Consider the following 27,064-nt stretch of genomic DNA (forward strand, 5'->3'; position numbering starts at 1 on the left):
TGTGAAATTTTGTCCTATCAGCAGAAACTAGAGAGGGGGCATTGTCACATTTTATTCACTTAGAAGTCACTAAGGAGGGCACTTTTTCACATTTTGTCTTAGAGGGTGCCCTAGAGGGTACTTGATCATGTTCATCGCATTCAAGAGGGAACTTTCAATGTGTTTTATGAAACATTAGTGTGGGGGTGTCTAGGAAGCTCACGAGTCCTCACTGTGAGGGTTAGGACTTTTTCTCTATATGTGCCTTGAAGAAAGTGACCTAACACATTAAAGCTATATTAAGAAACATCTGCTGATAGGCTGTTACACAATGTAGTTTCTGCAATCCAGTATTTCCAGTTTATCCTAACTGCTTTTCTTCAAGAAGTAAACAACACAATCTGTAACAAGACATGAAAGAAACAAGGCTCAGATATGAAACTGATACCCTAAAGAGAATTAACACACAGATATGGAAAGCCGATCTACTCGCATATGACGCAACCGGTGAATAAAACAATATTTTAATCAGGCATATGTGTGGCCGTCCTGGGTCCTGAGGCGGGATGTGATAGGTCTGCTTTTTAGTGCAGTGCAGTCTCCTTCAGCTCGCCCTCCAACCGGTGACGCCTGCCTCGGCCGTGCGGTGTGAGGAACTTCTTCATTAAAGTGACTTTAGTGTGCCGCTAGCTCCATCCTCTGCCGGTAAGAGAGCCATTTATTCAGCTGGACACTCTCAGTTAACTCTTTAACGAGCAGTGGTTAATGTAAAACTGGACTTTACAGGCACCGGTACTCTGCAGGCTAACAAACTTAGCTAAGCTAGCTGCGCTCAGCATGCTGCGAGTGACACATGCTGAGTTAAAGCAGGGTAGGTTTTACTTTCTACCACACGAGTCATGTTACAGAAGAGTGTTTGGGTGTTTTAGAAAGCTACTACCTGGAAATTTAACTCACGTGTGACAACTGTTAACTATAGTGTCTGTAATCTCCTTAAGGCCTAGCTAGCAGTAATAAGGTTACTTGGTAGCTGATAATACTAATAAACTGGCTAATTATCGCATTCCAGTAATTGGCCTTTGTAAGGTACTTGCCACGCCTTGCTACTCCTGCCAACTCTCGTGGATGAGTAGTTTTAACTACGGCTAGGCTTTAACTTGGCACTTCAGTGCGGCAAAATGGCTCCTCTCCCGCTCCGTAACCTTGTCCAGACCCACGTTCAGCTGGGACTACCTACACCACTGGAATGAAGTGACTGTGCTAGGCGTGTTTTAGGAGACGGTTTTGACAAACAGTGCGATCGACTTAGCTAGAACCTACGCCCTTAACGAGGTAACCCGAAACATGTCAGTCAAGGTGCACATCACAAGGTGTGGTACAGTGTTTACACAACTGTACAGAAGACACATACTCTTTAATAAGAAAGAACTTTAAGTCTGATCAGCTGCACTGTCATAGTGACCGTTGGGTTGTAATTCCCCTCTAAATCTAGCTTTCACTTTCACTCAACAGGTGTGTACATCCTGGCAGAACAGATATGACAGCAAGTCATACCTTCAAGTGTTTACTTTCTCTTTTACATTACATCTGGCTTTTCTGGGTACTTTGCAAGTACTTTTAAGTGTTGCTGTACATATCAATAAAACATTAAAATATTACTTGTCGGTTTGTCAAATTGACAATGTATAGATTTTGTTTATTTTTTAATTGAAGAAAAACACTTTTTTTTAGGAAACATGTAAATAAAAATACAATTCCCAGGCAGCCAGTATGGGTAGATCTTTATTTTTTTATTCATAAACAAAGGCAAACTCCTGAGAGTCTAATTAGAACTAATAACTTACACTTGCAGCAGTGTTTGGTTTTGTAATTGAGTACTTTTCAATACTGTTAATTCCTTAAAAATATCTAGTTTATCTGTAGATATAATGTTATGGATATTCTACAGATTGAAACCATCCTAGATGGACTGGTAAGAGGATAATCTGCCCTTGGTATCAGCTTCTCCCATTTCAAAAGCTAGTAGAAAGTTTTGATGTTCAGAAACATGTCCTTTGTGATTGTTCTGTCACTGTTATCTTAAAATCCTCCTAGTAATGTAATAAGGACTAACGAAGGCCAGACTTTAACTCTGATGACCTCTCAACAGTCAGAGTGAAAATAACTTTCATTTCACAAGCACCTCAGTTCCAGTTAATGCTGAAAAAAAACCTGCACTTCCTTTACTACTTAAACAGTAAAAACTGACAGAATGTCATGTCTTATGCATTTTTGTACTAATTAATGTAAATTGTTATTTTATCTGTGTCATGTTACTGCCATATTATTGCTTTATTATAGTTTTTTTATGTGTATATATATAATTTTGATCATGTCTATTCAGCATTCTGGCACCCTTTGCACACCTTGCAACCAAGGCTGCTCATAAGGGGGGGGGGGGTAAGGGCAGAGCTTTCTGGGGCCTAGCTGAATGGTGGGGGGCCTGTGGACTTAAGGGAAATAATCATCCACTCTAAAGTTAATCTTTGATGGCCATATTTTATATTTAACCTGAATGATAATCATTCATATCAAAGCAACAAAAAATATTTTATCTATGTTTGCTGTAATACATTTTAGCTTTTTCTTTCTGAAAGCAGAACTATCTTTTCTTTTTTCTGATGTTAACAATGTGGACAGGCACATAGACTGAAGAATTTAGACAGTATGTCAGACTTCATAGCTATGCCATGATCTGCACAAATGTCTGCATGCCAGAGAATAAAGTGGATGGAACCAATTTATTTTATAGGGAAAAATAATGAAACAGTTGCGAAAAGAAAAAAGGCTAAAGTTGTTTTTTGGGGAAAAGCAGTTAAAATGAGTTCTAGGTGACAAAAATTTGTCAAAAGAGGCAAAAGATAGTTAAGGGGCCTTAAAAGGGTTTAAAAGAGGAATGATTAAGTAATTTAAACATCAGAGTGCAATGATAGCTTTTCTCACTTTTCAGCACCAAAACAAAGTAGGCTGTGATAGCTGAAATGCTAGCACCAATACTACTGATCTGACACATGCTTTTATCTCCACAATAAATTTCAACTGGGAAGGGCCCCCTCACTGGGTTTTTCAGGGGCCAAGCCAATTCTGTGGGTAGGCCTGCTTCAAATCATACCATCATTGCACATTGACCAGTATACTGGTTAAAATACCTAACAACAGCTTGTAAATATTAAAATCTTAATTTCTATATTCCTTTTTTTTCATATCACAAATTCCTATCGCGTAAGCATTCTTTCTATAACAAAGATTGTCACAATAAAAACAACACTAAAGCTTTAGTAAATAAGAGATTTATGTTTACAGTTTACAAAAAAGGTCCTAGTATATCTATATATATCCATACAGGCATTGATCTATGCCAAAATGGAAATATTGTCATATTGATATCAGCAAAATATGCTATCATGCATCCCTACATTTCAGCTGTTAAAGCAATGTGCACATCTCACACTACTTTATGTACCTTGAGGCAAATTTGACATTGCATTTTTCTGGTCATAACATTTTGGTTTCTTTAAACTATTTTTTTTTTGCCAAATACTTCAGGCATAAAAGTCTTTGTGCTTTGATTCTTTCTACAGAAAAAATGGCCGTGCCTCCCTGCTATGCTGACTTGGGCAAATCAGCCAAGGACATCTTCAACAAAGGCTATGGTAATTTTTCTTTCAGTCTGATAGAGTAATACACTGGTATGTATTTTTTGTACTGCCTGGTCTATAGTTAAAGTTTTTTTTTTCCTTTCCAGGATTTGGCCTGGTGAAGCTCGATGTCAAGACGAAGTCAGCCAGTGGAGTGGTAAGGTCATTTCTTTGTGCTTAAGAATAATACGATGGTTAACTTCATGGTCTTAAAGCTACATAGAAAGATGTGCATTTTGTCATAAAGTCAAGCTCACAGATATTATTGCTCAAAATACTTGGGATAAAGGTGGCCTGTTGCTAATCAGAACAATGGAGAACAATGAACCTTAACAATGTCAGGCCAAAGTATTGTAATAGTCAAAACTGATTTTTTTTTTTTAGATTACGAATTGTGACAGATTCATCATAGTTTTTATCATAAAATTGGTGATTTTTGTGTAATGATAGCGTGACCGTCAGATATGTGGTAGAACTAACGGTTTATTCATCATTCACACGTTCTTATCTGTAAGTTTTTCTTGTGATTCCTTATTTCTCTCCAACTGTCCCTTTCAGGAATTCAAAACTGCTGGTTCCTCCAACACTGACACCAGCAAAGTTGCGGGCAGCCTGGAAACTAAATACAAGAGGCCAGAATACGGCCTGACCTTCACTGAGAAGTGGAACACTGACAACACCCTGGGAACAGAAATCACCGTTGAAGATCAGGTCGGGGGAAATATTTAAGATTTGATATGCCTGTTCTGAGGCATGTTGGAAAAGTAACTGAGGGAGCATGACAGGACTCTGTTACAGCTTTAAGTGTTTTTTTCCCTTCACAGATTGCAAAGGGACTGAAGTTGACTTTTGACACAACCTTCTCACCGAACACTGGGTAAGATAAATATATAAACTATTTTCCTCATACCTGAAAACTATATTTTATGTGTGTTTACTGAGACACATTAATCTGCACACTTAACATTGTCTGTTCTGCCTGGTGGGCTCTTCATGAGTCATTTTTGCAACCTGATCTGTGTTGTGCGTGTTTGACTAGAGCAGTCACCTGCCATGTGACCCCAGTCCCAATAAGGAACTTGTTCTTTGTACAGTATTACTGCGTTCTGCTGTTGGGTTTTAGTTTTCCTCTTTCTTTCCTCTTGTTTTGAAGTTTTTTGTCCAATTATTCAGGAAAAGGAATGATTTCGAAAATTAGTGTCAACAGATACTCAATGTTTGTTTTCTATGAAGTGTAAATCACTAAGCGGTTGGCACATGATACAGAGAGGGCGTATCCTCTTTCATATCAAGTGTGGGGGTTGAGGGTGGAGCAAATGTGGCTACACTGATACAGCATGTAGACTACAGTGTCATGCTCAGACTAGGAGTTGAGTGTTAGCAGGAAGCCATATGATAGATTCAATTTGAATATTTTGATTAAAAGGCTCTAATTCAAAACTGAGGAAACATTTGCAGGTTTGGATCCATTATTCAGTCTTCAGTCTCTGTGGACTTAAAAAAAAAAAAAAACACAATCCCTCTTAAGCAGGCAGCTGGCAGAGTATGTAGGGTTAGTAAAATCTCTGGGGGCTCATGAATGTAAAGTAGAAGCTTCAAAAGTGGGTACCCCAACACCTTCACAAGCAGGCAAGCTGTCTGGTTCTGCATGTTTTGTTTGTTTGTTTGTTTGTTTACATATACTTTTAATTTATCAAAAGGCAACATGTTTTTTTCTTTGCTTTATCTCTACTCCCATCAAAATATATGATGAAAATGCATGCTTTATGCATTGTAAAAGAAGATTTTATTACCTTTTACAGGGTGTCTGCAGGGTCTTAAAGGTATTAATAGTTGATAAATCAGTTTAACCAAAATTAAGGCTATTAAAAAGTTTTAGATACAAGACTATAAGGGCTTTAACTTTGATATTTGATTTTTTAGATTAATCAGAAGAGGTTGTCGGCTGTAAAATGCTTTAAAATCAGAATTAAAGAGTATTATAAGTATCCTGAAGTGGGCAATTATACCTTGTATTTTTGCTCTTAAAACCTACATGTATGCTATTCTACTTCATCGCTGTAACTGCAGTGAGGGGCCATCGGCCGACTTTGAGAATCAGTGGGTAAACTGAAGTTGTGTTTCTCATCGACAGCAAGAAGAGCGGCAAAGTTAAGACCGCCTACAAGCGTGAGTACGTCAACTTGGGCTGTGATGTCGACTTTGACTTTGCTGGCCCCACCATCCACGGTGCTGCTGTCGTCGGTTACGAGGGCTGGCTCGCAGGTTACCAGATGACCTTTGACACTGCCAAATCTAAGATGACCCAGAACAACTTCGCCATTGGCTACAAGACAGGAGACTTCCAGTTGCACACCAACGTGTAAGTAAAAGTTCTGTTTTCCCTCTACTTGTGCATTTAGTATACTGTTGTGACTATCAATCAGGAAGGCGGCATCAGAAATGAAAACCAAAGTCCAATCACCAACAAACCCCAGGCAGCGATGCATGATATTGTTCATGCTTGCACATAATAAATAAATAAATAAATAAATCAAACCTACATAAGCATGACCTATATGAGCGTACAGCTAGTTTACTGTGGCTTTGATTTTACATTTGCTGTACTCTATAAATGGATTAATCATAACTGCTGTTTTCAATATATTTTAAAATGTCCATCTAAAGCTCCAGCAAAATGAGACACCTTTGTTTGAAAACTCCTTGGTTGCTGAACTCTTAAATGCCAACAATCAAACCATTAAGTTCCACATGAAAGCTTGTTTGCTGATATATCATGGACTGGTTGCTGATGAGTTTTGGCTTTAATAGGCAGTACAGAAACTGCTGAATGATTTTATTGTCCTGTTGTTACGCACAGGCCAACAGCCATTCCCCTGAGGCCGACTCGGCTAATTTATCAATCATGAATAAATGATTCCATAGAACACTTCCTTTATCTGTGATTATGCCCAGAATGATTTAAAATGTCTCAAAAGTTGAAACTGAGATCATTGTTTTGCTGCAAGCTCAAGACAAGTCTATCCCAAACCATCCACTCTTCTTCAGTTAGAATTACATAAATGTGACCCAATAGCATAAGCTCTCTCTTATCCTCATAATCTTTAAAGCAATGATGGAGCTGAGTTCGGAGGCTCCATCTACCAGAAGGTGAGCGACAAGCTGGAGACGGCTGTCAATCTGGCCTGGACCGCTGGCAGCAACAGCACACGCTTTGGCATCGCAGCCAAATACCAGCTGGACAAGGACGCCTCCGTCAGTGTAAGTAGTGCAGCTGAGGCCTTTCACACTGCTAGTTCAGGCAAAATAACTAAAATGTGATAATCTGACTGATTTTAATGCTGTTTTTTGTTTTCTCCACAGGCTAAAGTAAACAACAATAGCCTTATTGGTGTTGGATACACCCAGACACTTAGACCAGGTATGCTGGTTTCCTACAGGTTCATAGAAAGCTGGTGGATGTTTTTACACACAGCTCTGTTTTTAGTATACATCTCTGAACTGCACATACATTTTGCACACAGCTATTGAGTTTTTTAGAGAATACTACATTTTCCTGTCAACATTCCCTCTTTAAGATAAATTTGTATTTGCATTTGTACCTTCTAACGTGTCTTCTTCTTGCCTGTGCAGGTGTGAAACTCACCCTGTCTGGCCTGGTCGATGGCAAGAACATCAATGCAGGAGGCCACAAGCTGGGTCTGGGCTTGGAACTGGAAGCTTAAGCCCTCCTCATACTGCAAGGGACTAGGGAATATCAGAAGAATCTGGCCTTAAATGTATGTCCAACTCAAACCAGCAGGGGGATATCGTGGAGAGATTGGTTCAAAGGCTACAACAAACTTGTTGAGTACCACTTCAAGTTGGTGCTTCAGTCATTGGTATATTTTACCTTTGTTGCTTCTTACTTTGTAGTTGCATCTATTCAAGAGGCAGTTGGTGGCATATAACTTAAAGATCATGTCATTGTTTCTGTCCAGCACTGCCATAATAATGATATCCAATTCAATCCCTTCATCAACTCTGTATGGCTTTATTGTGAGAATCCTAGACACTGTTTTTCTTAATGAGAACATCAGTGGATGGTTTTGTGTGGTGAATGTTGTCAACCTTCTCTCATGAGCATCTGATATTCCTTTGTCGTCTACAGTTTTCATTTGCAATCATTAAGTACACTAGGCTTTTTCTGCTCTTATTTAAAAACTGCTGCACCCTTCCTGTTCATGCACACGAGGACAAACTGAAGCTCTATAGTTTTGTTTTGTGCCGGCCATCAGGGTTCATCATGTTCTGCTAAGCTTCCTTTAACTAGGCAGTTTCTGGGTTGCTTACAGATAGGTTTGTATGTATGAGAAGAACCTGTATGCTTGGCCAGGCAGAATTATTTTTGTTTTTTTCTGTGATAACAGAAAACTGGAGCTACATAAATGTTCACAGTAATGCCAAACTATCATCGTGTGGAAGAGGTGTAACCTAAAGTGTGCACTTGTGGAAAAGTCCCTGCACTGGGCTGAGACAGAGCCCACAGGAAGTCTTGGGGGTCCTTATGTGTATGTATAAGTTTTCAATAAAGTCTTTGAACTCCACAAACTCTTTAAGTATGTGATATTGAGATGTTTCTAACCAGTCATTAATATGCTTGTTTTGTGAATGTTAACCTTCAGGAAGCATGCTGTTAAGACTGTAAGACATCAGTTATAATAGTTAAGTGCTCAAAGACGTTTTTAGGCCTGGTGTATGTTTATAGTTTATTTTTTTTGCATGGCCTAACACCAGCAGGAAAAATGCTAAAATTCAATGCTTTTAATGTGATGACAGTTGTCCATATATAAAGCCATGCCCAGGACACTTCACAATCCCAGTTTGACAAGACTGGAATATCAGGATTTTCCTTACCTCTTTCATCTAGTTTAATGCTGGACTTGGAATGAAAATCACGAAAAGGACACCTGCTGTATGTGGTGTGACACCAGCATCCCAGAGTTGTCTTACATTTATTGCAAAATCTGTAGAAACCCTGGTTAAGATAAAACATTTTTTCTATGACCTTTCCTACTTCACCTCTGTAATAAATCAAGATGAATTATTAATGTTTTAAGCTTTTATTTCACAAGGATACAGAGGTGATGTTAGTAACACTTGTAGCACTGTCAGATAAAGTGCTCTTGAGTGCCCTTTAAAGGTTTCATTTAAAGGACACCCTAGAGAAATGTTATCATTAAATATAACTAACAATATAAGCGTTAACATGATTTCAGTGAACTGAAACAAAAGAGGTTTTCATTAAGTTCAGGGAAATTGCAACTTTTTTTTTCCCTTTCCAACCACTCAAATTTAATAAATGTCGTAGATTGGACCCCAAATGGAGCAATAAATAAATAGAGACAAGACAAAATATGTAAAAAGCAAATCATTACAGAAGGACATGCATGCATCTCATTTTAAGCAATTTTGAGACACTGGATTTAAATTTTGTAATTTCCTGAGGAATTTCAATTTCCTTTTATCCTGGAAGAAAACAAATGTGTTATCCAAAGAAAAATGGATGAGTAGAAATCTTAAGATAACTGAAATTTACTCTTCAGAGGAAAATTTAACAATAGATGTGTTAATTTACTGAATATCTGCTTTGAGCTTCTGTACACACTATTGCCTTTTTTCTCTTGGCACATATACACAACCCACTTGAAAGAGCTTTGTGACCCACTTTTGGGTCCCGACCCACCAGCTGAGAACAGCTGCCCTAGAGGACGCTTTAACCATTTGTCTACCATAGGGGCATCCAACAGGGCACTTTTGCTGCCTTTTTATCTTTTTCTAACATTAGGGCAACATTGAGGACAACCACCCTCCTCTGAGTCCCCCAGTGGTCTAGTCAACAGGATAGCATTTTCTCCCTAAACAACATTAAACATGGTGTCTATATTTGCCAGAGTGACATTTTACAATCCCTCAAACCCAGTCATATTTCCCTCTAGGGGGCCTTCTGTTTACAACAGCAAAGCTATTACAGCTAGCTATCATAGGCACAAGTTGTTTTTGAAGGATAGCTAGTCCACATCATCTGCTTCTTGATATATACATAGAATCATTTGTTCTTCATTGTTTCATTCTTTTCAGAGTACAAGATTGTTAATTTCACATACAGTTCTTGTGCCGAAGCTTTTATTAACATTCCTCAATCTGCTCCAAAATGACCTATGAACTCAACCACAGTCACAAGGACAATGATGCCAGCATGCACTGATTGGTCTGGATCATACCTGTGGTGTTGCCAGTATGTCAAAGAAGACGGGACAAGATTTTGTTGCATAGTCTGACATGGTGTTATGGCAAAAGACTGAAAAAAAGTCACATCTAATCCAGCCATTAGAAATGCCAACGTTCTAATTCCCTACTTTAAACTTAAACGGGTGATTTAAGAAATATTTATAGAACAGAGGAGTTAAATACAAGCTGAATACTCTTAGGTGTGTTTGTTTATACTTACAGTTTAGTAAGAGGAGGCACCTGCACTCTAAATTCTGTTGTGAATGTCTCATGTGGGAAGGCTTAAAACCTCTCAGAAGTCAGAGGCCATTTAATAAACAAAGCCAAAAAGAGATCAACTGCAGCATTTTTTGTCAAGCAATTGAGATGCATGCAAGCACAAGAGTGACTGAGCAATTAGATTCCAATTAACAGTACAGAGTGGGCTGGAGAAAACAGTCATACTAATGGACTAAGGAGAACAAAAACTTCAGAGGAGGTCTTTAATTACAGGTAATCAACTAGACACCATGTTTTAAGGTAGATGCATTTTAGCGACTCTACATAAAATGCAATCAAATGCAAAGTAAGTATTTGCAGGTAAGGAATCTAGGATCAAAAACGGCATGTCTTTGTTAGCAGTTGTGGTATTGCCTGTGGCAGGGTGCACAAATATCGAGGCCTTTTTTTAATTTTGCCTTTATTTCTCATTGCATTTCAAAGCAAACCATCAAACTTCACCTCTTTACATTCATAATCTAGTAGATGGTGAGTCAAAAGTTCTTCATACATCATTTCTTGTTAAATTTCAAAGGCAAAACAAGAATCATGCTCTCCTTTCAAGTCATGCATCCTGATGAGTGCAGTTCTTTTATTGCTTTGCTTAAGCATTGAATATGTTTCCTTTAAAAGCCCTTCTCTGTCCCTGATATGTGCTTTTCTCCTGCTGTGTCATTGGTAGAAGAGGCTTATCCTCCCTCTAGCTCAGCAGATATCTTCCTGTAATGTTTGCACTCTTATGTCGCTGCTTTGCCACCGTCCATCTTCTCAGGTTTACCATGAGGCTCTTTATTTTTCTCTGAAACCTCAGTTAGCTTTGACTTCTGCTTCTGTCCACTTTCTGCTGCCCCCTGATGTTCTTCTCTAACATCTGCATTTGTTTTCTCCTTTAGTAAAACACCTGGGACTGCATTGTTTGGCTTCTTACCCTGGGCTTCAGGAAGACTATTCAGCTCAGATTTATCTAAACCTTTATTATCATCTTGGATGTGTTTTTCTGCTCTGTTCTCTTCTCCTGTATCTTCAGTTGTTTTCTTTTCCTTAATCTTGTTGGTTGTACTTGAAGATACTGGAGCCTTATTTGAAGTATGTTTAGTCTTTTCAGGTAAAGTGGTCTCTTTGGGTTTTTCAGCTGTTTCTGAAGCCAAAGTGGAACCCTTGTCTTTTTCCTGATCACTGTGAAGCTCTTGAGTTTCCCCTGATACTTGAGATAAACTGGCCAAGGTTTCATCAACAGGCTTGGTCTCTTGATCTCTCTCAGCGTTTCCTTTTTTACCATCATCATGCTTTCTCTCCTCTGGTTCTAAAGGATGATCTTTATGCACTGTAGTGCCTTTTTGATCTCCTGTGATTTCATCTTCGTCATGCCCTTCCCTGTCCTTGATTTGACTTGCTAAAATTTCACCTGTAGCGTTTTTATCTATGCTACCGTCACCCTTATAATCTGCTGCTCCCTCTGTCTCTCCTTTGATCTTCCCACTATCATCACCTCGATTTATGAAATCTGTGTGATCCTGCTCACTATCAGACACCTGCTCACCATCTGCCTCTCCACCGTCTTTATGACCATCTTCTTCCTCCTCGCTGCTCCCTTTATCCCTTTTTGCACACTCCCCCTGGCCCCTTCCCCCCTCACTCTCCTCTGACGCCGTCTCTTCAAACTCAGACATCTCTATCTCCCTGGTCGTCTCCGTTATGATCTCCTCTACGAACTTGTACTGCGGCTCGGCTCGTCTGTACGGTGCCCCCGGTCTGCTGAGGCAGGGCAGGGTGTAGACAGGGGACTGGTGGTAGATGTAGGGCAGGGAGATGTGGGAGTCGGACATTGAGGATAGGCGAGCCTCCTCGCCACAGAGGAGTTTCCTGCAAAACAATAAAAGAGGTCAGTTTTATCTGCAATGACAACTACTGTATTAAAGCATAAAGGTATTAATAATAAACATAAAGCTCAGATTTATTTCATGCTGTTTACTCTCACAAAATCACTCTGTTACATTCCTTTTATTTATCTACCCCAGTAGCTGCTAGGTTGAGGAAATTCACCATACACTGCTCAAAAATACCTGCATTTGGCTGCTGGAGTGCCAGTTTCCTACCCTTGTAGCATTGTACAGCTTGTTGAGAATATAAGAAGATGGACTGAGACACATTTATGTTACAAACCCCTGCTTTTTCATCCTGCAGATAAGACCACCCATAAGGGGACAACAAAGGAGAACTTTCTGGGGCCCATGGAGGTCAGCAAAATCACAATGTTTTGTGAAGTTTATCTGCAATACTCATTTTTTACTTAACCCTTACACATAAAAGTAGTAAAATTGTATCTATCATGCTAAAAAAAAATTTTTCAACATAATACATTTGATCTATAGGTGTTTTATGCCCACTAATCAATGCTTTAGTTTAAAATAATTTTGTACTTAAATATACAGAGAAAATATGGCACTTTTGCATTCAAAGACTGAGGGATTCCAAATAGTGAAAACTCAAAATAAAGAGATGTACAAGTGAGCTGAAATTGAGCCAAATGCAAAAAATACAGCTATAAGCATGTGCATTTTTTTTTCTAATTATAGCTGTCCCACTGTAGAATATTTTATGGATTGCATTTTTACAGAATAAATGACTAACAGAAAGAAAGAAAACCTACTATTTGTATCTGTTAATTTAAAAAAAGCTAAGAGGTCTAAGAGGACATGCATCCATGCACTTACTCAGTTTTCCTGTGATAATACATTAATTTAAGTCATTTTCTTAATTTCATGAGATTAACTCTTAGAGAAAAACAATCTTTGTAATGACAAGATACTGCGATAAATTGTTTGAGAACTCAGGAAAGAGACTGGAAAGAGACAGGGAAGTAAACTGTCTGATAGTTGTTTTAAGGTATGGGCTTCATTTTTAGTTGTTCAAGCATATAATGTTGCTCTTTGTTTTGGTGAAAGCATCCTGCAAACCCCACCCGGGATTCTTTCCTCCACTTTGGGAGCCACTGCCCCAGGCAGCCACCTGTAGCTGATGGTATACTTGTGTATTTGTATATAGTTTAAGGCTGACACATGATTTATATTGTCAGTATGTATGGCAGAAACACTGGCTGTAAATACTGGCAGAAATTTTCATACCTGCCTATTTAACTTTGAAGCTATCATCTGCTGACATATCATGTTGATAATATCGTTCATCCCTGATTTTAAACTTTCACATAACATTTATAGAAGCCCTAAGCAGACATGTATATACATTTTATTTTACTCTGTTTTCTGTGATAATGAGCAAATTTGAGTCATCTTGGCCTACCTCCATAGCCCGTGGTGCTTTTCCTCATCTTTGTCTCTCAGTGGCCGAACACTGGTAAAATTTCCCCCGTCTTCTGACTCAACTGATTCAATGGCTGTATGTTTAATTTACTCCAAAGGGACATTTCATTTCTTTTTTGCTGTAAATTTGTTTAAAAAAATCCAGCAGATGTACGCCATGGTGGCATAGATTCATCACACAAGTATGACTGAGGCTTTATTTGTTATCACAGGAGAGCTAAAATGTTTAGATACATGACCATTTAGGGCTTCCGTAGAACTAGGTTAAATCTCCTTTACCCTAAGAAACTTTACAGAAAGACTTTCTGTGTCACACTAAAGCAGTTTTAATTCACCATGAGCAAAATTTAGCAACACAGCTCCCAGGACTATGAAAGTACCGGGTAAAACTTCCCTTTACAAGCAGAAACCTCTGATGTTGACTGATGTTGAACAGCCATCTGGTGGACTGTGTGCAGCTTTGAGGAAGTGAAATGAATAACGGAAACTACAATGAGATTTTTAAACATCAATAAAAAGCCAGGATGCTTGCCTTAGATCATTAGGCTTAAAGCCATTGCACTTTTTATACCTTGAACCCAGATGGATTCTGCACACCTTACCGGTAGGACAGTATCTCCACATCCAAAGCCATCTTCACATTTAACAGGTCCTGGTACTCCCTCAGATAGCCAGACATGTCAAACTTGCAATTTATGAGCTCATTTTCGAGCTCTTTGATTGTGTTCTGGATCAAGAGAGAAGAGAGAATATGTGTCATGATAACCACCTTAACTCTGAACATGGCTTCCTCAGGATAAAGTCTCACCTGGTAATGAATCATCTCTTCCTTGTGCCTGTCCTCCACGTCATGCAGCTGCTTCTCCAGCGCCTCTCTGGTGCCTTTAGCGCAGTCCAGCTCGATGCTCTTGGCTTGGAGCCTCCTCCTGTACTCCTGGATCTCCTGCTGGCTCACCTTTATCGCCTCCCTCTTGCTCTCAGCGGCCTCCGTTAGTTTTGCAAACTGAGATCTGAACGTTTCTCCCACCTGCTGGAGGTCTGACACGGTATGACCTTCCAGCTGCGCTCTGATGTCCCTCAGTGCGGCAGTGACGCAAGGGTCGCCAAATCCGTGCGCTCTGACGCTCACCTGCGCATTCTGGATTTGATCATGCATCTCTGACACTTCGGCCTCGTGGTTTCTCTTTAGGGAGTGGATTTCGTCCACGAGAGCTTGCGCCTTCTTATCCAGGTGTAGCTTGGCCTGATACGCGTCACTGATGTCCTTCTTGAGGAGCACGATACTTCTCTCTGCGTCTGATCTGCCGCGCGCCTCCTGTTCGTGTTGCCTTCTTAACTTGGACAGCTCATCCTCTAAATTTTGATGATCGATTTCAATCTGATGCTTCTGCTTAGAGATTTCCTGAACCAGCTGTCTCAGTTTCCTCAGCTCTGGCCCGTATTCCTCCCTCAAACAGGATGCGGGCTTTGCTTTACCTCTGATCTCCTCGATCTCCCTCTCCAGCTGCTGATTCTGCTGCTCCAGCTGGTGCACCTTTTCTATGAATCCTGCAAGGCGATCGTTCAAGCCATGCATCACATCCTTCTCTTTAAACCTAAGACTCGTGCTCGTGGACGTGATATTAGTATTTGCTACCGCGCGTGCTGGTTTATATTGTAAATACTCATCCTGAGGCGCTCTGTGAGGAAAGCTGAATCTGTTCTCCATGCTGTATCTCGTGTTGACGTGCTGGATCAACGCTGCAGAGTGGCTTCATGCGGGGTTTTTATAACCACCGCCAAATGCTCGCTCAGCAGATCGGAGCTGTCCACGGTGCTGAAAAGGTGTAGCATCAGCTGATGCTGAAGTGAGGGCTTACACTACAGTCTGTCGCAGAGAGCTGTGACGTGGGTTAACGAACTGCACATGTCAGTCAAAAAGACAGCAGGAACTATTATTGTTACTGAGTCAGTCTGCAGGACTTCCATGTTTCTTAGACCTTTTTATGTGCTGTTAAAGTTGTTGTTTTTCTTCATTATCGACCTGCTACAGCACTTCACCGATGACGTCACAAACACCACCTACTGGTCCTTTTTAGACACTTCCTCTAAACTAGCCAAGGTTTACTCACACCTTTTGTGTCAGATTTGATTTATATCAAAGCTAGGAGTCATTTAATGATTTGGAGACCCACAGGCAAAGACCAGTATGAGGCTCTACCCCACAGGTGTCAAACTCAAGGCCCGGGGGCCAAATCCGGCCGGTGGAACAGTTAAATCCGGCCCGCAAGATGATCTCATATTTCTGTTATAACTGGTCCATCAGTATGAGGTCTGCAGATTTCCTCAGGTATAAGAATGTGAACTTATCATTGATGATTTAAAATATCCTTGTTAAGTGACAAAATCTGAAAAAAGTAAGGAGTAAAAATATTTAGACAAGAAGTCAGGAAGAAAGAAATTAATTTGTGTTTTAATTTCACATTTTCAATTTAGCATCTCACAGTGAGGACTCAAATTTTGGATTTTGACTTTTAATGTTATACTTGTAGCATTTCAACTCATAATTTTGACTTCTATCATAATATTTGTAGCTTTTAGATTCATAATTCTAATTTTTAAGTGATATTTTGACCTTTTTAACCAATTATTTTGTATTTTACCTCATGTTTTCAACTCCAAACTTTGACTTGATAATCCAATAGTTTGACTTTGAAGACTCACAGTTTAAAAATTGTAATCATATTTTGACTTTTAATTTCATGATTGTAATTTTTGTTTCATATTTTGACCTTTTAAACTCATGATTTTGATTTTCTTTCTAATATGTTTGCCATTAAAAATCATTATTTTTCAATTGTATCTTTTGACCTTTTTGAACTAATAAATCTACTTTTCTCAGATTGTGAGCCTTTAAGCTGATCTTTTTAGCTTTTTAAATGTCAAAATCATTTAACATCAATGCTAAGTTTTTTTCTTTTTATCATATTTTATGAAATATCATATTATTAAAGGTGACCCAGTTAGGCCCTCAGGTTAGTCCTGAATCCAGAATGCTGTGATTGAGTTTGACACCCCTGCTCTACCCTATTTAGCCAAAGGAAATCAAAGCCAGTGACCAAAACAAGTGTCTACAAGACATCATAACTCAAACTCAACACATATTTTACCATGCCTATAGGTCAGGTGTAACTTATCATTGAGAATATATGCTCACTATTATTGCAAAACTAATTATTCTGCCACAAATAATACATTTTTATTTATTGAATGCCATTTAATCCCACGGTAATATTTTGATTTCAGTATGGCTAATGGATCTACCAAATCAAAATTTGCTTGATCTGAAGATATTTTAGGGCTTTTTGAGCAGCTTGAACCTTGCTGTTGGTGGGGGTCCTCCCCACAGACTTCTTTTGGATAACCAAAATCTATTTTGATGCTTTTTTATTCACTCTTTCCCCTTATTTACATTCAATATAAATGCAGATGTAAATCAGCTTTAAGCTAACTCTGGTACAATGCATCAAATGGAAACATTTACTATTTTATTTTACATGGTCCCTTTATAAATAAACAAATAAATAAACAATGTACACACCTTTTATCACTGAGTGTGTTTTAGATGTATACATCATACCTGCTGCAAACCTATAATAGAAGGTCTAAGGCCCCTTTAGAGTACGAAGCCTCAGGACCTACCTTTGACTAATGGTAAAACCATGAATGATTAAGTTAATTCTGTCTTGTTATGTGTTATTTTCCTATCAAATAAATCAAGCCAATGAAAGTAGGAATAAGCTGTTAATCTCATTATATTTTTGTAAAAATAGAATTTCATTGGACGGTGTTAAAATGGAAACAAAATTCAAACAAAATGTACATGCCAGGAGCCTGGAATGTCATCAACAAATGCTTATTCTAAGAAAACTGAAACACTCCAAACCGGAGTAGAATTTTTCTTGCTTGCTTTCTGCAGCCATCTTCCACTGCTTTATTGTAACAAAGGGATTCACATTTGTCTACAGATATTTCAGAACACAGAGCAACAACTTAAAGCTGTTAAACCACCAGTTTAACCATCTTTAATGATCATTTTTGGGGCTTTTTGCCCTCATTAGATAGAAAGAGAGACAGGACACATGGGGCGAGATAGTGGGGAAAGACGTGCACCAAACATGCACTGAGACTGGGAATCAATCCCGTGGTCAGTGCATTAAGGACTATAGCCTCAGCACATAGGCGCCTGCTCTACCAACTGAGCTAAACCAGCATCCTAGCCCTCTTAATCCTGGGTATGATAAGTAACAATAAGGCTGCCTTTAGTGCAGATTTTGAGAGTATCTTCTTCTAGATTGCATGACCTGTGTAGGAATTTAAGCCCAACCTTTCAAAGAGAACAACAGTAATTGGATAATTAGCTTATCAGTTTTTTTAAGGGCATGTTTGTGCTACCCCTTTATTTCACCCTCACATCACCTCATGAAAGGCTTAGAGTCACGCTGAGGGATGGCATTTTCATTTGGAACAGGTTTGTGGTATTCTAATTTAAGAATTAAATCTGTAATAAAGGGGAACAACTTTGAACTTTTTGGTGTAACTGAGGATGCAGACCCCCTCTAAAACTGAACAACCAAACAGCCTTGTTAGAATGCAATAATAATTACTTCAGAAATGTCTGCTGAGCTCTGTAAATCACGATGAAGGCAACGTAACAGTATGAGCCATCAGTCTAGATACCTTCCTCATGTTTATTGAGGTCATGAGAGCTGAAATAAATCAGTTTGAAATCACTTGATGTGTCCAGGGCAATCATATGTGCTATGTCTCAATGAAAATCTGACTGGATAGTGCTCCACACGATAATTGAGGAAAAAGATCCAAGACATCCCGCCAAAGCAGCAAAAGAGAATGCTTTAGTCAACCTGTAGTTTTCCCAACATCCACAATAAATGCATTCCACTAAAATCTTTACTAAGTTGGAGAGAAAGACATGGCAGAGAGCCACTAAGCAAGAAACTACTATCTGTTAATATGCAGGGTGGAAACTGAGTAGTTAAATTTACTCAAATTATTGGAATTTTTTGTAGTTTTTTAAGTACATTTTGAAATCAGCACTTTTACTTCTGCTTAAGTAGGTTTTAACCAAAGTAACTGTTATTGTTACTTGAGTACCATAGTCTTGTACTTTTCCACCAATGTTGACTACACAGTAGAGAGTAGAGATTCCACATCACATCCCGAAATGGCTGTTGTAAAAACTGGAGTGTTGATATCTCAGGGTTAAACATTTCAGAGCTGACTTTAACTCCTGAAGTGTCATTTTAACTCCATTCTGAGTAAAATTGCCTTCTCTTCTGGAGATATTCACAGTGTTGATCCACCAGCCTTAACTCAACTCTGTAGAGTCAACTGATCTAAGCTCCGCTCACAGCCATTTCAAACCTGGGGGTTGTCTGGGTGAAGTTTCCCATCATGCCGTGTTAAAATGTGTTTGGCTGTTGTACCGTGATCCCTGAATTTTAACTATAGGTAGTGGAAACCAAAGTTATAATCCTTTTGGATGTTTCATTATTATTTTTTATTATTATTTCGTTTTCACTTTCTTTATTCAATTTCACTTTAAGTTTTATTAGTTTTTACTGCTGGTTTGTTCGTTTGGTTTAGTGTTTATTTTGCAAAACTGCTTCGTTTTAGTTTAGTTTTATTAGTTTTTGAGTTAGTTTTATTTATTTATTTTTTGATCATGTCAAGGCTGAGTGAACATCGTACATTTTTACAAACATATTCAAACAGGGTACTCCTCACTTAAAGTTTTACTTATTTAAAGATGATGTTTGAATACAACTCCAGGCAATAAAAGTACCACTGTGTGAAGTCTTAACCAATCAAATCAGGCCATTTTCATTCTACAGACTTGGGTGTAGGTGCCAGTCAGTATGGTTGTGTCAAAGACTAACAATAAGGATATTTTGTCTCTATTTTTCTTTTATTTTTGTTGGTTTTTGTAAACGCATCATGCAGTTTGAGTTAGTTTTTTTTATTGAACTTAGTTTTTATTTAGTTTCAGTTAACTCAGATGAATTTTAGTTTTAGTAATTTAGTTAGCTTTAGTTAACCTTGGTGTGGATGAATATAAACACTTCTGAAGTGTTAAATTTAACTCTGTATGGGTTGAATTAACACTGTCAATTTTGTTGTGTATTTAACCTTATCATAGAGGTGTGACTTTACCTGTTGTTCTTGCCGAAAAGGAAAGATCATATTTCATTCTTCAGTAGCTACTCAGTACTTCAAGGAAAATTAAGATGAGATACTTTTTACTTTTGCTTGAGTAGATTTATAGTCCAGTACTTTTACTTGTACTTAAGTACATTTTATCCAAAGTAACTGTACCTTGACTTGAGTACAATAGTTGTGTACTTTCTCCACCTCTGGTGAAACCTTTTTGTTCCAGACTTTGCAAACATTGCAATCAACATGATGGCGTTACTGCTTCATATCATGTCATTTGGTTGGATTACTTTTTGCAGAGGTATTTAAAATGTATTTGCAATATTCCTCCCAATTCTCAGCTGTTTTGCTGTCACTAGCCTAAAATTTACTCTTTAACTCCAATAAAGGTTCATACCAACAATTATTTAAAATTCATTGATATAGCCCAAAATAAGTATGTCAACATGTGAACACATTCAGAGCTAACTGAAAGCTCTAAATGTCATGTATTTTGATGTTTGACACTCTATTTTTTTAAATCTTGTTGGAGACAGTGGACAAAGATAAGGTTGACATGTTTAATCTGCAATCAAACCAGCATTCACTGCATCATTGCAGGTCAACAGGAGGCAATTCACTTCTTCCAGACAGTGAGTTAGCGTTTAATAGCAATGGTCAGCCCATCCGCCACAGTGAGCATGCTCAGATCAATCCTCTCGTCTTTGTGGAGCTTCTTATTAAGGGCGTCCAGAGCCTGCGAGTTGTGGTCATCATGTGCTGGATTTATGACCCGTCCGCTCCACAGCACCTTTAAAAACAACAAGAAGGCTTTGCCATTCAACATGACATGATGACTTTCTCTTCCAGATTCTCTGCTTGTGTTTTTTAAGATGTACTTACGTTGTCAATCGCAATGATGCCTCCTTTTCTTATGAGCTGAAGGGACTTCTCATAGTAGTTATCATAGTTTAATTTATCAGCATCAATGAACACAAAGTCATATGTTCCAGCCTCCCCAGCTGCTATCAGCTCATCTGATCAAAAAGAGGAGAAGCTTAAAATGCAGTGATGAGGGAGTCACTTTTTCTTTATAACATGAATCAATGGAAGAGCTTACCCAGTGTCTGTAAGGCAGGCTGAAGCTTTACATCTATCTTACTTTCAACACCAGCCTACAAAATGAGATTACATTTTGTGAAGTGAATACATGGATTTTAAGAGTTTATTCTTCTTTAATTGCTTTTCTAGGAGAGTGTCAGTGAAGGCAAAGCAGGGATTGATTTTCCTGCTTGACTTTGCAACTTTACATGACACAGTCTCCTGAGCAGACACCTTTTTACTCTCCGTCAAGCAGGATTGAAAGTGACAGAAGGTAGATGTATAGTCTGCTGTCTGCTGCACTATTTTACTCTGACAGAGGCAACACTTAATCTTACTACACCTGCAAAATGTCACAACCAAGTGTGTCACTGGAGTTTGTGCAACAAAATGCAGCATTTCAGATCAAAGATTTGATCAACTAATCCAGATTTTAAGAGTTTTCTTTTAATATGTGTAGACAATGAGATTCATGCCAGTTGAATAGAAATATCCTTACCTCACTGAAGAATGGTTGGCCAATCTCCGCATAGCTTTGTTCAATTTCACACGCCACCACGTGTCCATTCTCCGGCATGGCCAAAGCCATGCTCAGTGTGTTGTAGCCAGTTAACATCCCTTAAAAATACAGATTAGGCTATGTTTAAAATAATAATGTGTTTATTTGTCCTAAGATAAGTCACAAACAGCTCAATAATAGGGAAGCAATAATACCAAATGTAAAAGCTGCTTAGATGTAGCAAAATAAAATGGCTGAAATGTGTGAATAGAAGCAAAAATTTGTTTAGAATAGCAACAAAATAAAAATAAAAATGGCACGCAGTGGCAAAAGGGTTGGAAGTAGCAAAAGAGGGAAAGGAGTGACTAAATGGGTTACAACAGGCAACAAAACTAGTTGAAAGGAGCAAAAAGAAGTGGCATCAATGGAAGGCAAGTGGCAAATTGGGTTAAAAGCGACTAAAAGAATTTGCAAAAATGGGCAAATAGCAGCAAAAATTTGTTTAAAGTCACAAAAAACTCATCTCATTATGACATCTCTTGATGGAAATATTGGTAGTTTTCAGCTTCGTTCCTCTAGGAGGGTTTCTTACCTGGACCTGGAATAATTTTCAGAGTCCCCTACATTTAAAAGTCTAGTCTCTTTGGATCAGTAATTTCAACAACAGTCCATGTAACTGAATAATGTGACTGCCTCATTTATCTGCTGTAAATCTTTCTTCATCCCTCATATTTGCCTTTCATGTTAAATGTATGTTTTTTTTTACCTTCTTCTAATTGTAACTGGTGTGCTGTCTTGGCTAGATGTACCTTGAAAAGCACATCTTTTAAAGTTGCCTTTCTATGATTATTGCACATCTCCTGTTTAGTTTTAAATGAACTCACCAATTTCAATAGCTTTAGTTCCATTTATCAGTTTAATGAGATTTGCCATAAACTGGGCTTGTTCAGCAGACACCATCATGATGCTCCACTCATCTTCAAAGGTTTTCTGGAAATAAAATAAAATAATATATATGATACGGTACTGTTTGATTAAAAAAATAGATCAGCAACATTCCCTGGCAGTTCCCTGCCACCTGTTCTCTAGGACTATGCTGCCCTCTAGTGGCCCTCTGTTCTAATGTTCAGATCCTGATATTCTGTATACAGCTCAGAAAATTAGAATATCAGGAAAAAGTTCAATATTTTTGTCACTCATGTCATAAAGTGAAACTTATATATTATATAGACTCATTACATATAGAGTGAAATATTTCAAGCCTTTATTTCTTGAAATGTTGATAATTTTGGCTTGCAGATAATAAAAACCCAAAATTCAGTGTCTCAGAAAATTAGAATATTGTGAAAAAGTTCAACTTTGGAAAGTCATGGTGTCACACCCTAATCAGCTAATTAACTCAAAACACCTGCAAAGGTTTCCTGAGCCTTTAAATGGTCTCTCAGTCTGGGTCAGTAGGCTACGCAATCATGGGGAGGACTGCAGACTTGACAGATGTCCAGAAGACAGTCATTGACACCCTCCACAAGGAGGGCAAGCCACAAAAGGTCATTGCTAAAGAAGCTGGTTGTTCAAGTGAAGGTTGAGTGAAGGAAAAAGTGTGGTAGCAAAAGGTGCACCAGCATAAGGGATAACTGCAGCCTTGAGAGGACTGTCAAGCAAAATCCATTCAAGAATTTCGGGGAGCTTCACAAGGAGTGGACTGAGGCTGGAGTCAGCACATCAAGATCCACTACGCACAGACCAATCCTAGAAATGGGCTACAAATGTGGCATTCCTTGTGTCAGTCCACTCCTGAACGTCAGAAGCGTCTTACCTGGGCTGTGGGGAAAAAGAACTGGACTGTTGCTCAGTGGTCCAAAGTCCTCTTTTCAGATGAAAGTAAATTTTGCATGTCATTTGGAAATCAAGGTCCCAGAGTCTGGAGGAAGAGTGAAGAGGACTAGAATCCACGTTGCTTGAAATCCAGTGTGAAGTTTCCACAGTCAGTGATGATTTGGGCTGCCATGGCATCTGCTGGTGTTGGTCCGCTGTGTTTTCTGAAGTCCACAGTCAACGCAGCCATCTACCAGGACATCTGAGAGCACTTCATGCTTCCTTCTGCTGACAAGCTTTATGGAGATTTTCCAGCAGGACTTGGCACCTGCCCACACTGCCAAAGGTATAAAGTTGGTTCAATGACCATGGTGTTACTGGGCTTGACTGGCCAGCAAACTGGCCTGACCTGAGGTCTGGAGATTTCCTCCTGTTCAAAAATGTAAACTTAACCTTGATGATTTATAATACCCCTGATGAGTCATAAAATGTATAAATAGTAAAGAGTAGATATCATTTGATTAAAATTCAGGAACATGGAAAAGAAATTTGTTTTCATTTCATATTTCCATTGTTGTATCTCACAATCATTACTCAAAGTTATGGTTTTAACTTTTTGTCTTATATTTTGACCTTTTACAATCACAGTTTTAAATTTTGAGTGAAAGTCTGATCTGTTAACTCATATTTTTTTATTTTATCTCACATTGTTTTATCTCACATTTTGACCATTAGAACTCATGATTTTGAATTTTATCTCCATATTTTGACCTTTTAAACTCATGATTTTTACTTTTTCTTACATTTTGACATTTTCAACTCCTAACTTTGACTTTTATATCTTATTTTGACCTTTAAAACTAATGATTAAGAATTGTATCTTATTGTTTTGACCTTGAAAACTTGTGATTTGCAATTCTATCTCATTTTTTGACCTTTAAAACACACAATTTTGAATTTTATCCCATATTTGACCTTTTAAACTCATGATTTGGACTTTTATCTGATATTTTCACCATCAAAAATTATGATATCAACTTTCTATCTCATATATTTGCCTTTTAAATACATTATTTTGACTTTAAATGTCACATTTTTACCTGAACCAATAAGTTTTTCATTTTCATTATCTGTAAGCCATAACTATCAACATTTCAAGAAATAAAGGCTTGAAATGTTTCACTCTATATGTAATGAGTCTATATAATATATGGGTTTCACTTTCTGAAATGAGTGACAAAAAATATTGAACTTTTTCCTGGTATTCTAATTTTTTGAGATGTACCTGTATGTTTGTCTTTAGCTGTTAAGTTTAGATGTACAGAAGGGCAAGGTAATTAAAATATGACCCAAACCAAACAGCTTGAATTCCAGGCATGCATGTCCTCTGATTTTCTCTTGATTACCAAAAAGTTTTCTGCTGGTTTTTCAAAGTTTAGAACTTCAAAGCTACAGTCATCTTTAGTTTTTAGCCTGCAGCACCACATGTCCGAGCGGCCATCTTCTGACCTAAATAACCAGCTGATGGCTGTGGCATGCTAATGGATGGCCACATGGGCCTTTCCATGCTAAGCTATAGCCCATCAAAGGATTTAGATTCATTTAATGGGAACACATTTTGGAATATACATTTTGAAGTTTGCCACAACCTGCTCAGCTATCCTGCAGTAAGTGGTAGAGGGAGTTCTTAAAACTTTACTTAAGCAAAGGCAAAAACACTTTGGAACAGAGATGCCAGAACTTTAAACTCTGATATGATACCAAACATCAAATTATGTGGATTAATGTGTTTGATATCACAGAGAAAAATGTAATGCATCCAGTGCCTTTAACAAGAATTCATCCCATTGGATATCCTTGACTTTTATTGATTTTTATAAATCACTCATAGCCAATATAATTTCCCTCTTTAAAATCAAAACTATGTTATTTGAAATAAGTGACTGCAAAAATATTCACCCCCTTTAATATTTTCTAGATGCACTGTATCTTATGAAACAGATTACATGTTTTATAAAGCTTTTGTTCTATTTGACATTAATTGACACTGAGTTCAGTATTTCAAAACAGGTGGCAACAGAAAGTACCACAAATTGAGATACCCTTACATTCAAACTATTCTGTTAGATATATGTCATTACGTTGTAATTGTATTTAAAAAAAAAAAACACCAAATCACCTCGGTTTGGTAAAGCATAAAACATACTGCAGAGTGACCCATTTCCTACAGCCAGATACAACATAAAGAGTAAAATATTTTTGTGCTAACATAATGATGTTTAGACAGTATTTTGATGTTGATGGTTCAGTTTGAAATACTTAATTTGTGTTTTGCAGTCACATCCTCGTGTCTTTTATGTTTAAGTTTAAATACTTAAGAAATATTTACATTAATAACTCTAAAAATAGTTAATATTTTGAAACACAAGCTCTGTTGGATAAAATGCTACTCGAAACAAATATTTTCACTATGTGTTTTAGTCACAGAGTAAGTCACAGAGTCTGTGTACATGTAATGGAACAGAAGTAAACATAATGCGGCAGAATGACAGAAGTCAGAATCCTCTGTGTGTGTTTTGTGGTTTGTGGTTCTCTTACCAGTTTGAGCTTGGTGAGCACCGGATGCTCCCTGAGTGAGTTGTTCACTACATACTGCAGGATCGGGTTGTCGCTCCCTCTGCTGTGGCTCTTCCCAGTCAATGCAGAGTGTCCCACACCTGAAAGACCAGACACAAAACAGTGGCTTAAAACTGTCTGTCACTAAACCGATGGTATGAAGTAAACCAACAGTGCATACCTGTCAGTACGATAGCAAGGGCCATGCAGATTATCATCTTAATATCGGTCTCCATGATATCCTGAGCTCTACTGATGAACGGTCTGAGACTGAGTCTTCACTGTCAGTTTGTTTTGTACTAACTGTTTGTTTGTTTAACCTTGTGAGGTTCCAATTATTGATTTTTTAAGCCTGTTGCAAAAGTGGAATTTTGCTTCTTTAAAGAAATGTTTGTTTTAAGGAAAGTTTGTCTTTATGCAATCTTTCAGTTTACATTGTGAGGTGAAAAATAAATGTAGAAGACATTAACCTTTGGTAAAGCTGTTTTATTTTATTCCATTTAAATTTTTAGATAGGTTTTTATTTTTTTATGCCTTTAATGAAAGTAGGGCATACTTTAGAATAAGAACTCTTGTGGTGCTCAGCTTTTAGGACACTGTGACACCAAAACAAGAACTGTTTTTCAATGTACAGTATATCGGTCAGTAAATTAACTACAACAAAAACTATAAGTTTTACCCCATATTTTTATGGAATACGTTTTACATATTGAATTCTGTATGTCATCATATCATCAGACCATTGCCAACATTGTTTGGATTTTCACAGATCAGCACCTGATCACATCACCGTCACATCCTTCTCTGACATGAGTGCTTCAAAGAGGAAAACAGCTTTAAAATCAGAAAAATATTGCATGTTTTTCTTCATAATTCATCCAGTGTAAGTAAGGGGGTGGATATAGAGCAATTCCCAAGGCCCTGAACATCCCTGAAGTGTAGTTACAGCCATCATCAAGAAATGGAAGGAATATGGCACATGTGTAAATCTGCCTGGATCAGGCCATCTCACAAACTAAGCAACAATTCAAGAAGAGACTAGTGAGAGAGTTCATTAAGACTCCTATGACTACTCTGAAGGAGTTACAAGCTTCAGCAGCTGAGATGGGAGACTCTGCATACAGTTGTCGTCTGGGTTCTTCACCAGACAAAGCTTTATGGGAGAGTGGCAAAGAGAAAGCCACTGTTGAAGAAAACTCATTAAATCTCAACTAGAGTTCACTAAAAGGCATGTGGGAGACTCCATGGTCAAGTGGAAGAAAGTTTTTTGGTCTGATGAGACCAAATGGTGCTTTCTGGCCATCAGACAAGACGCTATGTTCGGTAGACATCAAAAA

The 27,064-nt window shown here is 38.1% G+C and overlaps 3 protein-coding genes across 3 annotated transcripts; 1 reads left to right on the forward strand and 2 right to left on the reverse strand.

Annotated features, from left to right (window-relative positions):
* The first annotated feature begins 531 nt into the window (after positions 1–531).
* Positions 532–8,242, forward strand: vdac2 (voltage-dependent anion channel 2). The gene is made up of 9 exons (XM_041789878.1): positions 532–684; positions 3,600–3,671; positions 3,764–3,813; positions 4,215–4,367; positions 4,481–4,533; positions 5,791–6,018; positions 6,767–6,917; positions 7,020–7,077; positions 7,290–8,242. The coding sequence occupies exons 2-9, from the start codon at positions 3,605–3,607 to the stop codon at positions 7,379–7,381; spliced, it is 852 nt and encodes a 283-aa protein (XP_041645812.1). The 5' UTR covers positions 532–684; positions 3,600–3,604; the 3' UTR covers positions 7,382–8,242.
* Positions 8,243–10,822: 2,580 nt separating this feature from the next.
* On the reverse strand, positions 10,823–15,212 carry LOC121511493 (neurofilament light polypeptide). The gene is made up of 3 exons (XM_041790218.1): positions 14,313–15,212; positions 14,107–14,231; positions 10,823–12,047 (listed from the first exon to the last, which is right to left on the reverse strand). Exons 1-3 carry the CDS (start codon positions 15,210–15,212, stop codon positions 10,922–10,924), a joined length of 2,151 nt encoding a protein of 716 aa, XP_041646152.1. The 3' UTR covers positions 10,823–10,921.
* A 5,051-nt stretch (positions 15,213–20,263) lies between these two features.
* comtd1 (catechol-O-methyltransferase domain containing 1) lies at positions 20,264–26,003 on the reverse strand. The gene is made up of 7 exons (XM_041789013.1): positions 25,909–26,003; positions 25,710–25,828; positions 22,181–22,286; positions 21,297–21,415; positions 20,817–20,871; positions 20,600–20,733; positions 20,264–20,507 (listed from the first exon to the last, which is right to left on the reverse strand). The coding sequence occupies exons 1-7, from the start codon at positions 25,961–25,963 to the stop codon at positions 20,355–20,357; spliced, it is 741 nt and encodes a 246-aa protein (XP_041644947.1). The 5' UTR covers positions 25,964–26,003; the 3' UTR covers positions 20,264–20,354.
* Between the last annotated feature and the right edge of the window lie 1,061 nt (positions 26,004–27,064).

This window comes from Cheilinus undulatus, linkage group 6 (assembly GCF_018320785.1).
Source record: "Cheilinus undulatus linkage group 6, ASM1832078v1, whole genome shotgun sequence".
In the NCBI taxonomy this organism is placed as follows: domain Eukaryota; kingdom Metazoa; phylum Chordata; class Actinopteri; order Labriformes; family Labridae; genus Cheilinus; species Cheilinus undulatus.

Bases quoted from the DNA above. Each gene is read 5' to 3' on its own strand.
- comtd1 (XM_041789013.1), bottom strand. From the start codon at position 25,963: ATGGAGACCGATATTAAGATGATAATCTGCATGGCCCTTGCTATCGTA. The intron at 21,416-22,180 runs GTGAGTTCATTT...TGTATTTTTAAG, and splicing joins AACTAAAGCTATTGAAATTG to GGATGTTAACTGGCTACAAC. The intron at 20,734-20,816 runs GTAAGCTCTTCC...CTTTTTGATCAG, and splicing joins GCCTGCCTTACAGACACTGG to ATGAGCTGATAGCAGCTGGG.
- LOC121511493 (XM_041790218.1), bottom strand. From the start codon at position 15,212: ATGGAGAACAGATTCAGCTTTCCTCACAGAGCGCCTCAGGATGAGTAT. The intron at 14,232-14,312 runs GTGAGACTTTAT...CTCTTGATCCAG, and splicing joins AAGAGATGATTCATTACCAG to AACACAATCAAAGAGCTCGA. The intron at 12,048-14,106 runs GTAAGGTGTGCA...ATTGTTTTGCAG, and splicing joins GTGGAGATACTGTCCTACCG to GAAACTCCTCTGTGGCGAGG.
- vdac2 (XM_041789878.1), top strand. From the start codon at position 3,605: ATGGCCGTGCCTCCCTGCTATGCTGACTTGGGCAAATCAGCCAAGGAC. The intron at 3,814-4,214 runs GTAAGGTCATTT...TGTCCCTTTCAG, and splicing joins CGAAGTCAGCCAGTGGAGTG to GAATTCAAAACTGCTGGTTC. The intron at 4,534-5,790 runs GTAAGATAAATA...TCTCATCGACAG, and splicing joins ACCTTCTCACCGAACACTGG to CAAGAAGAGCGGCAAAGTTA.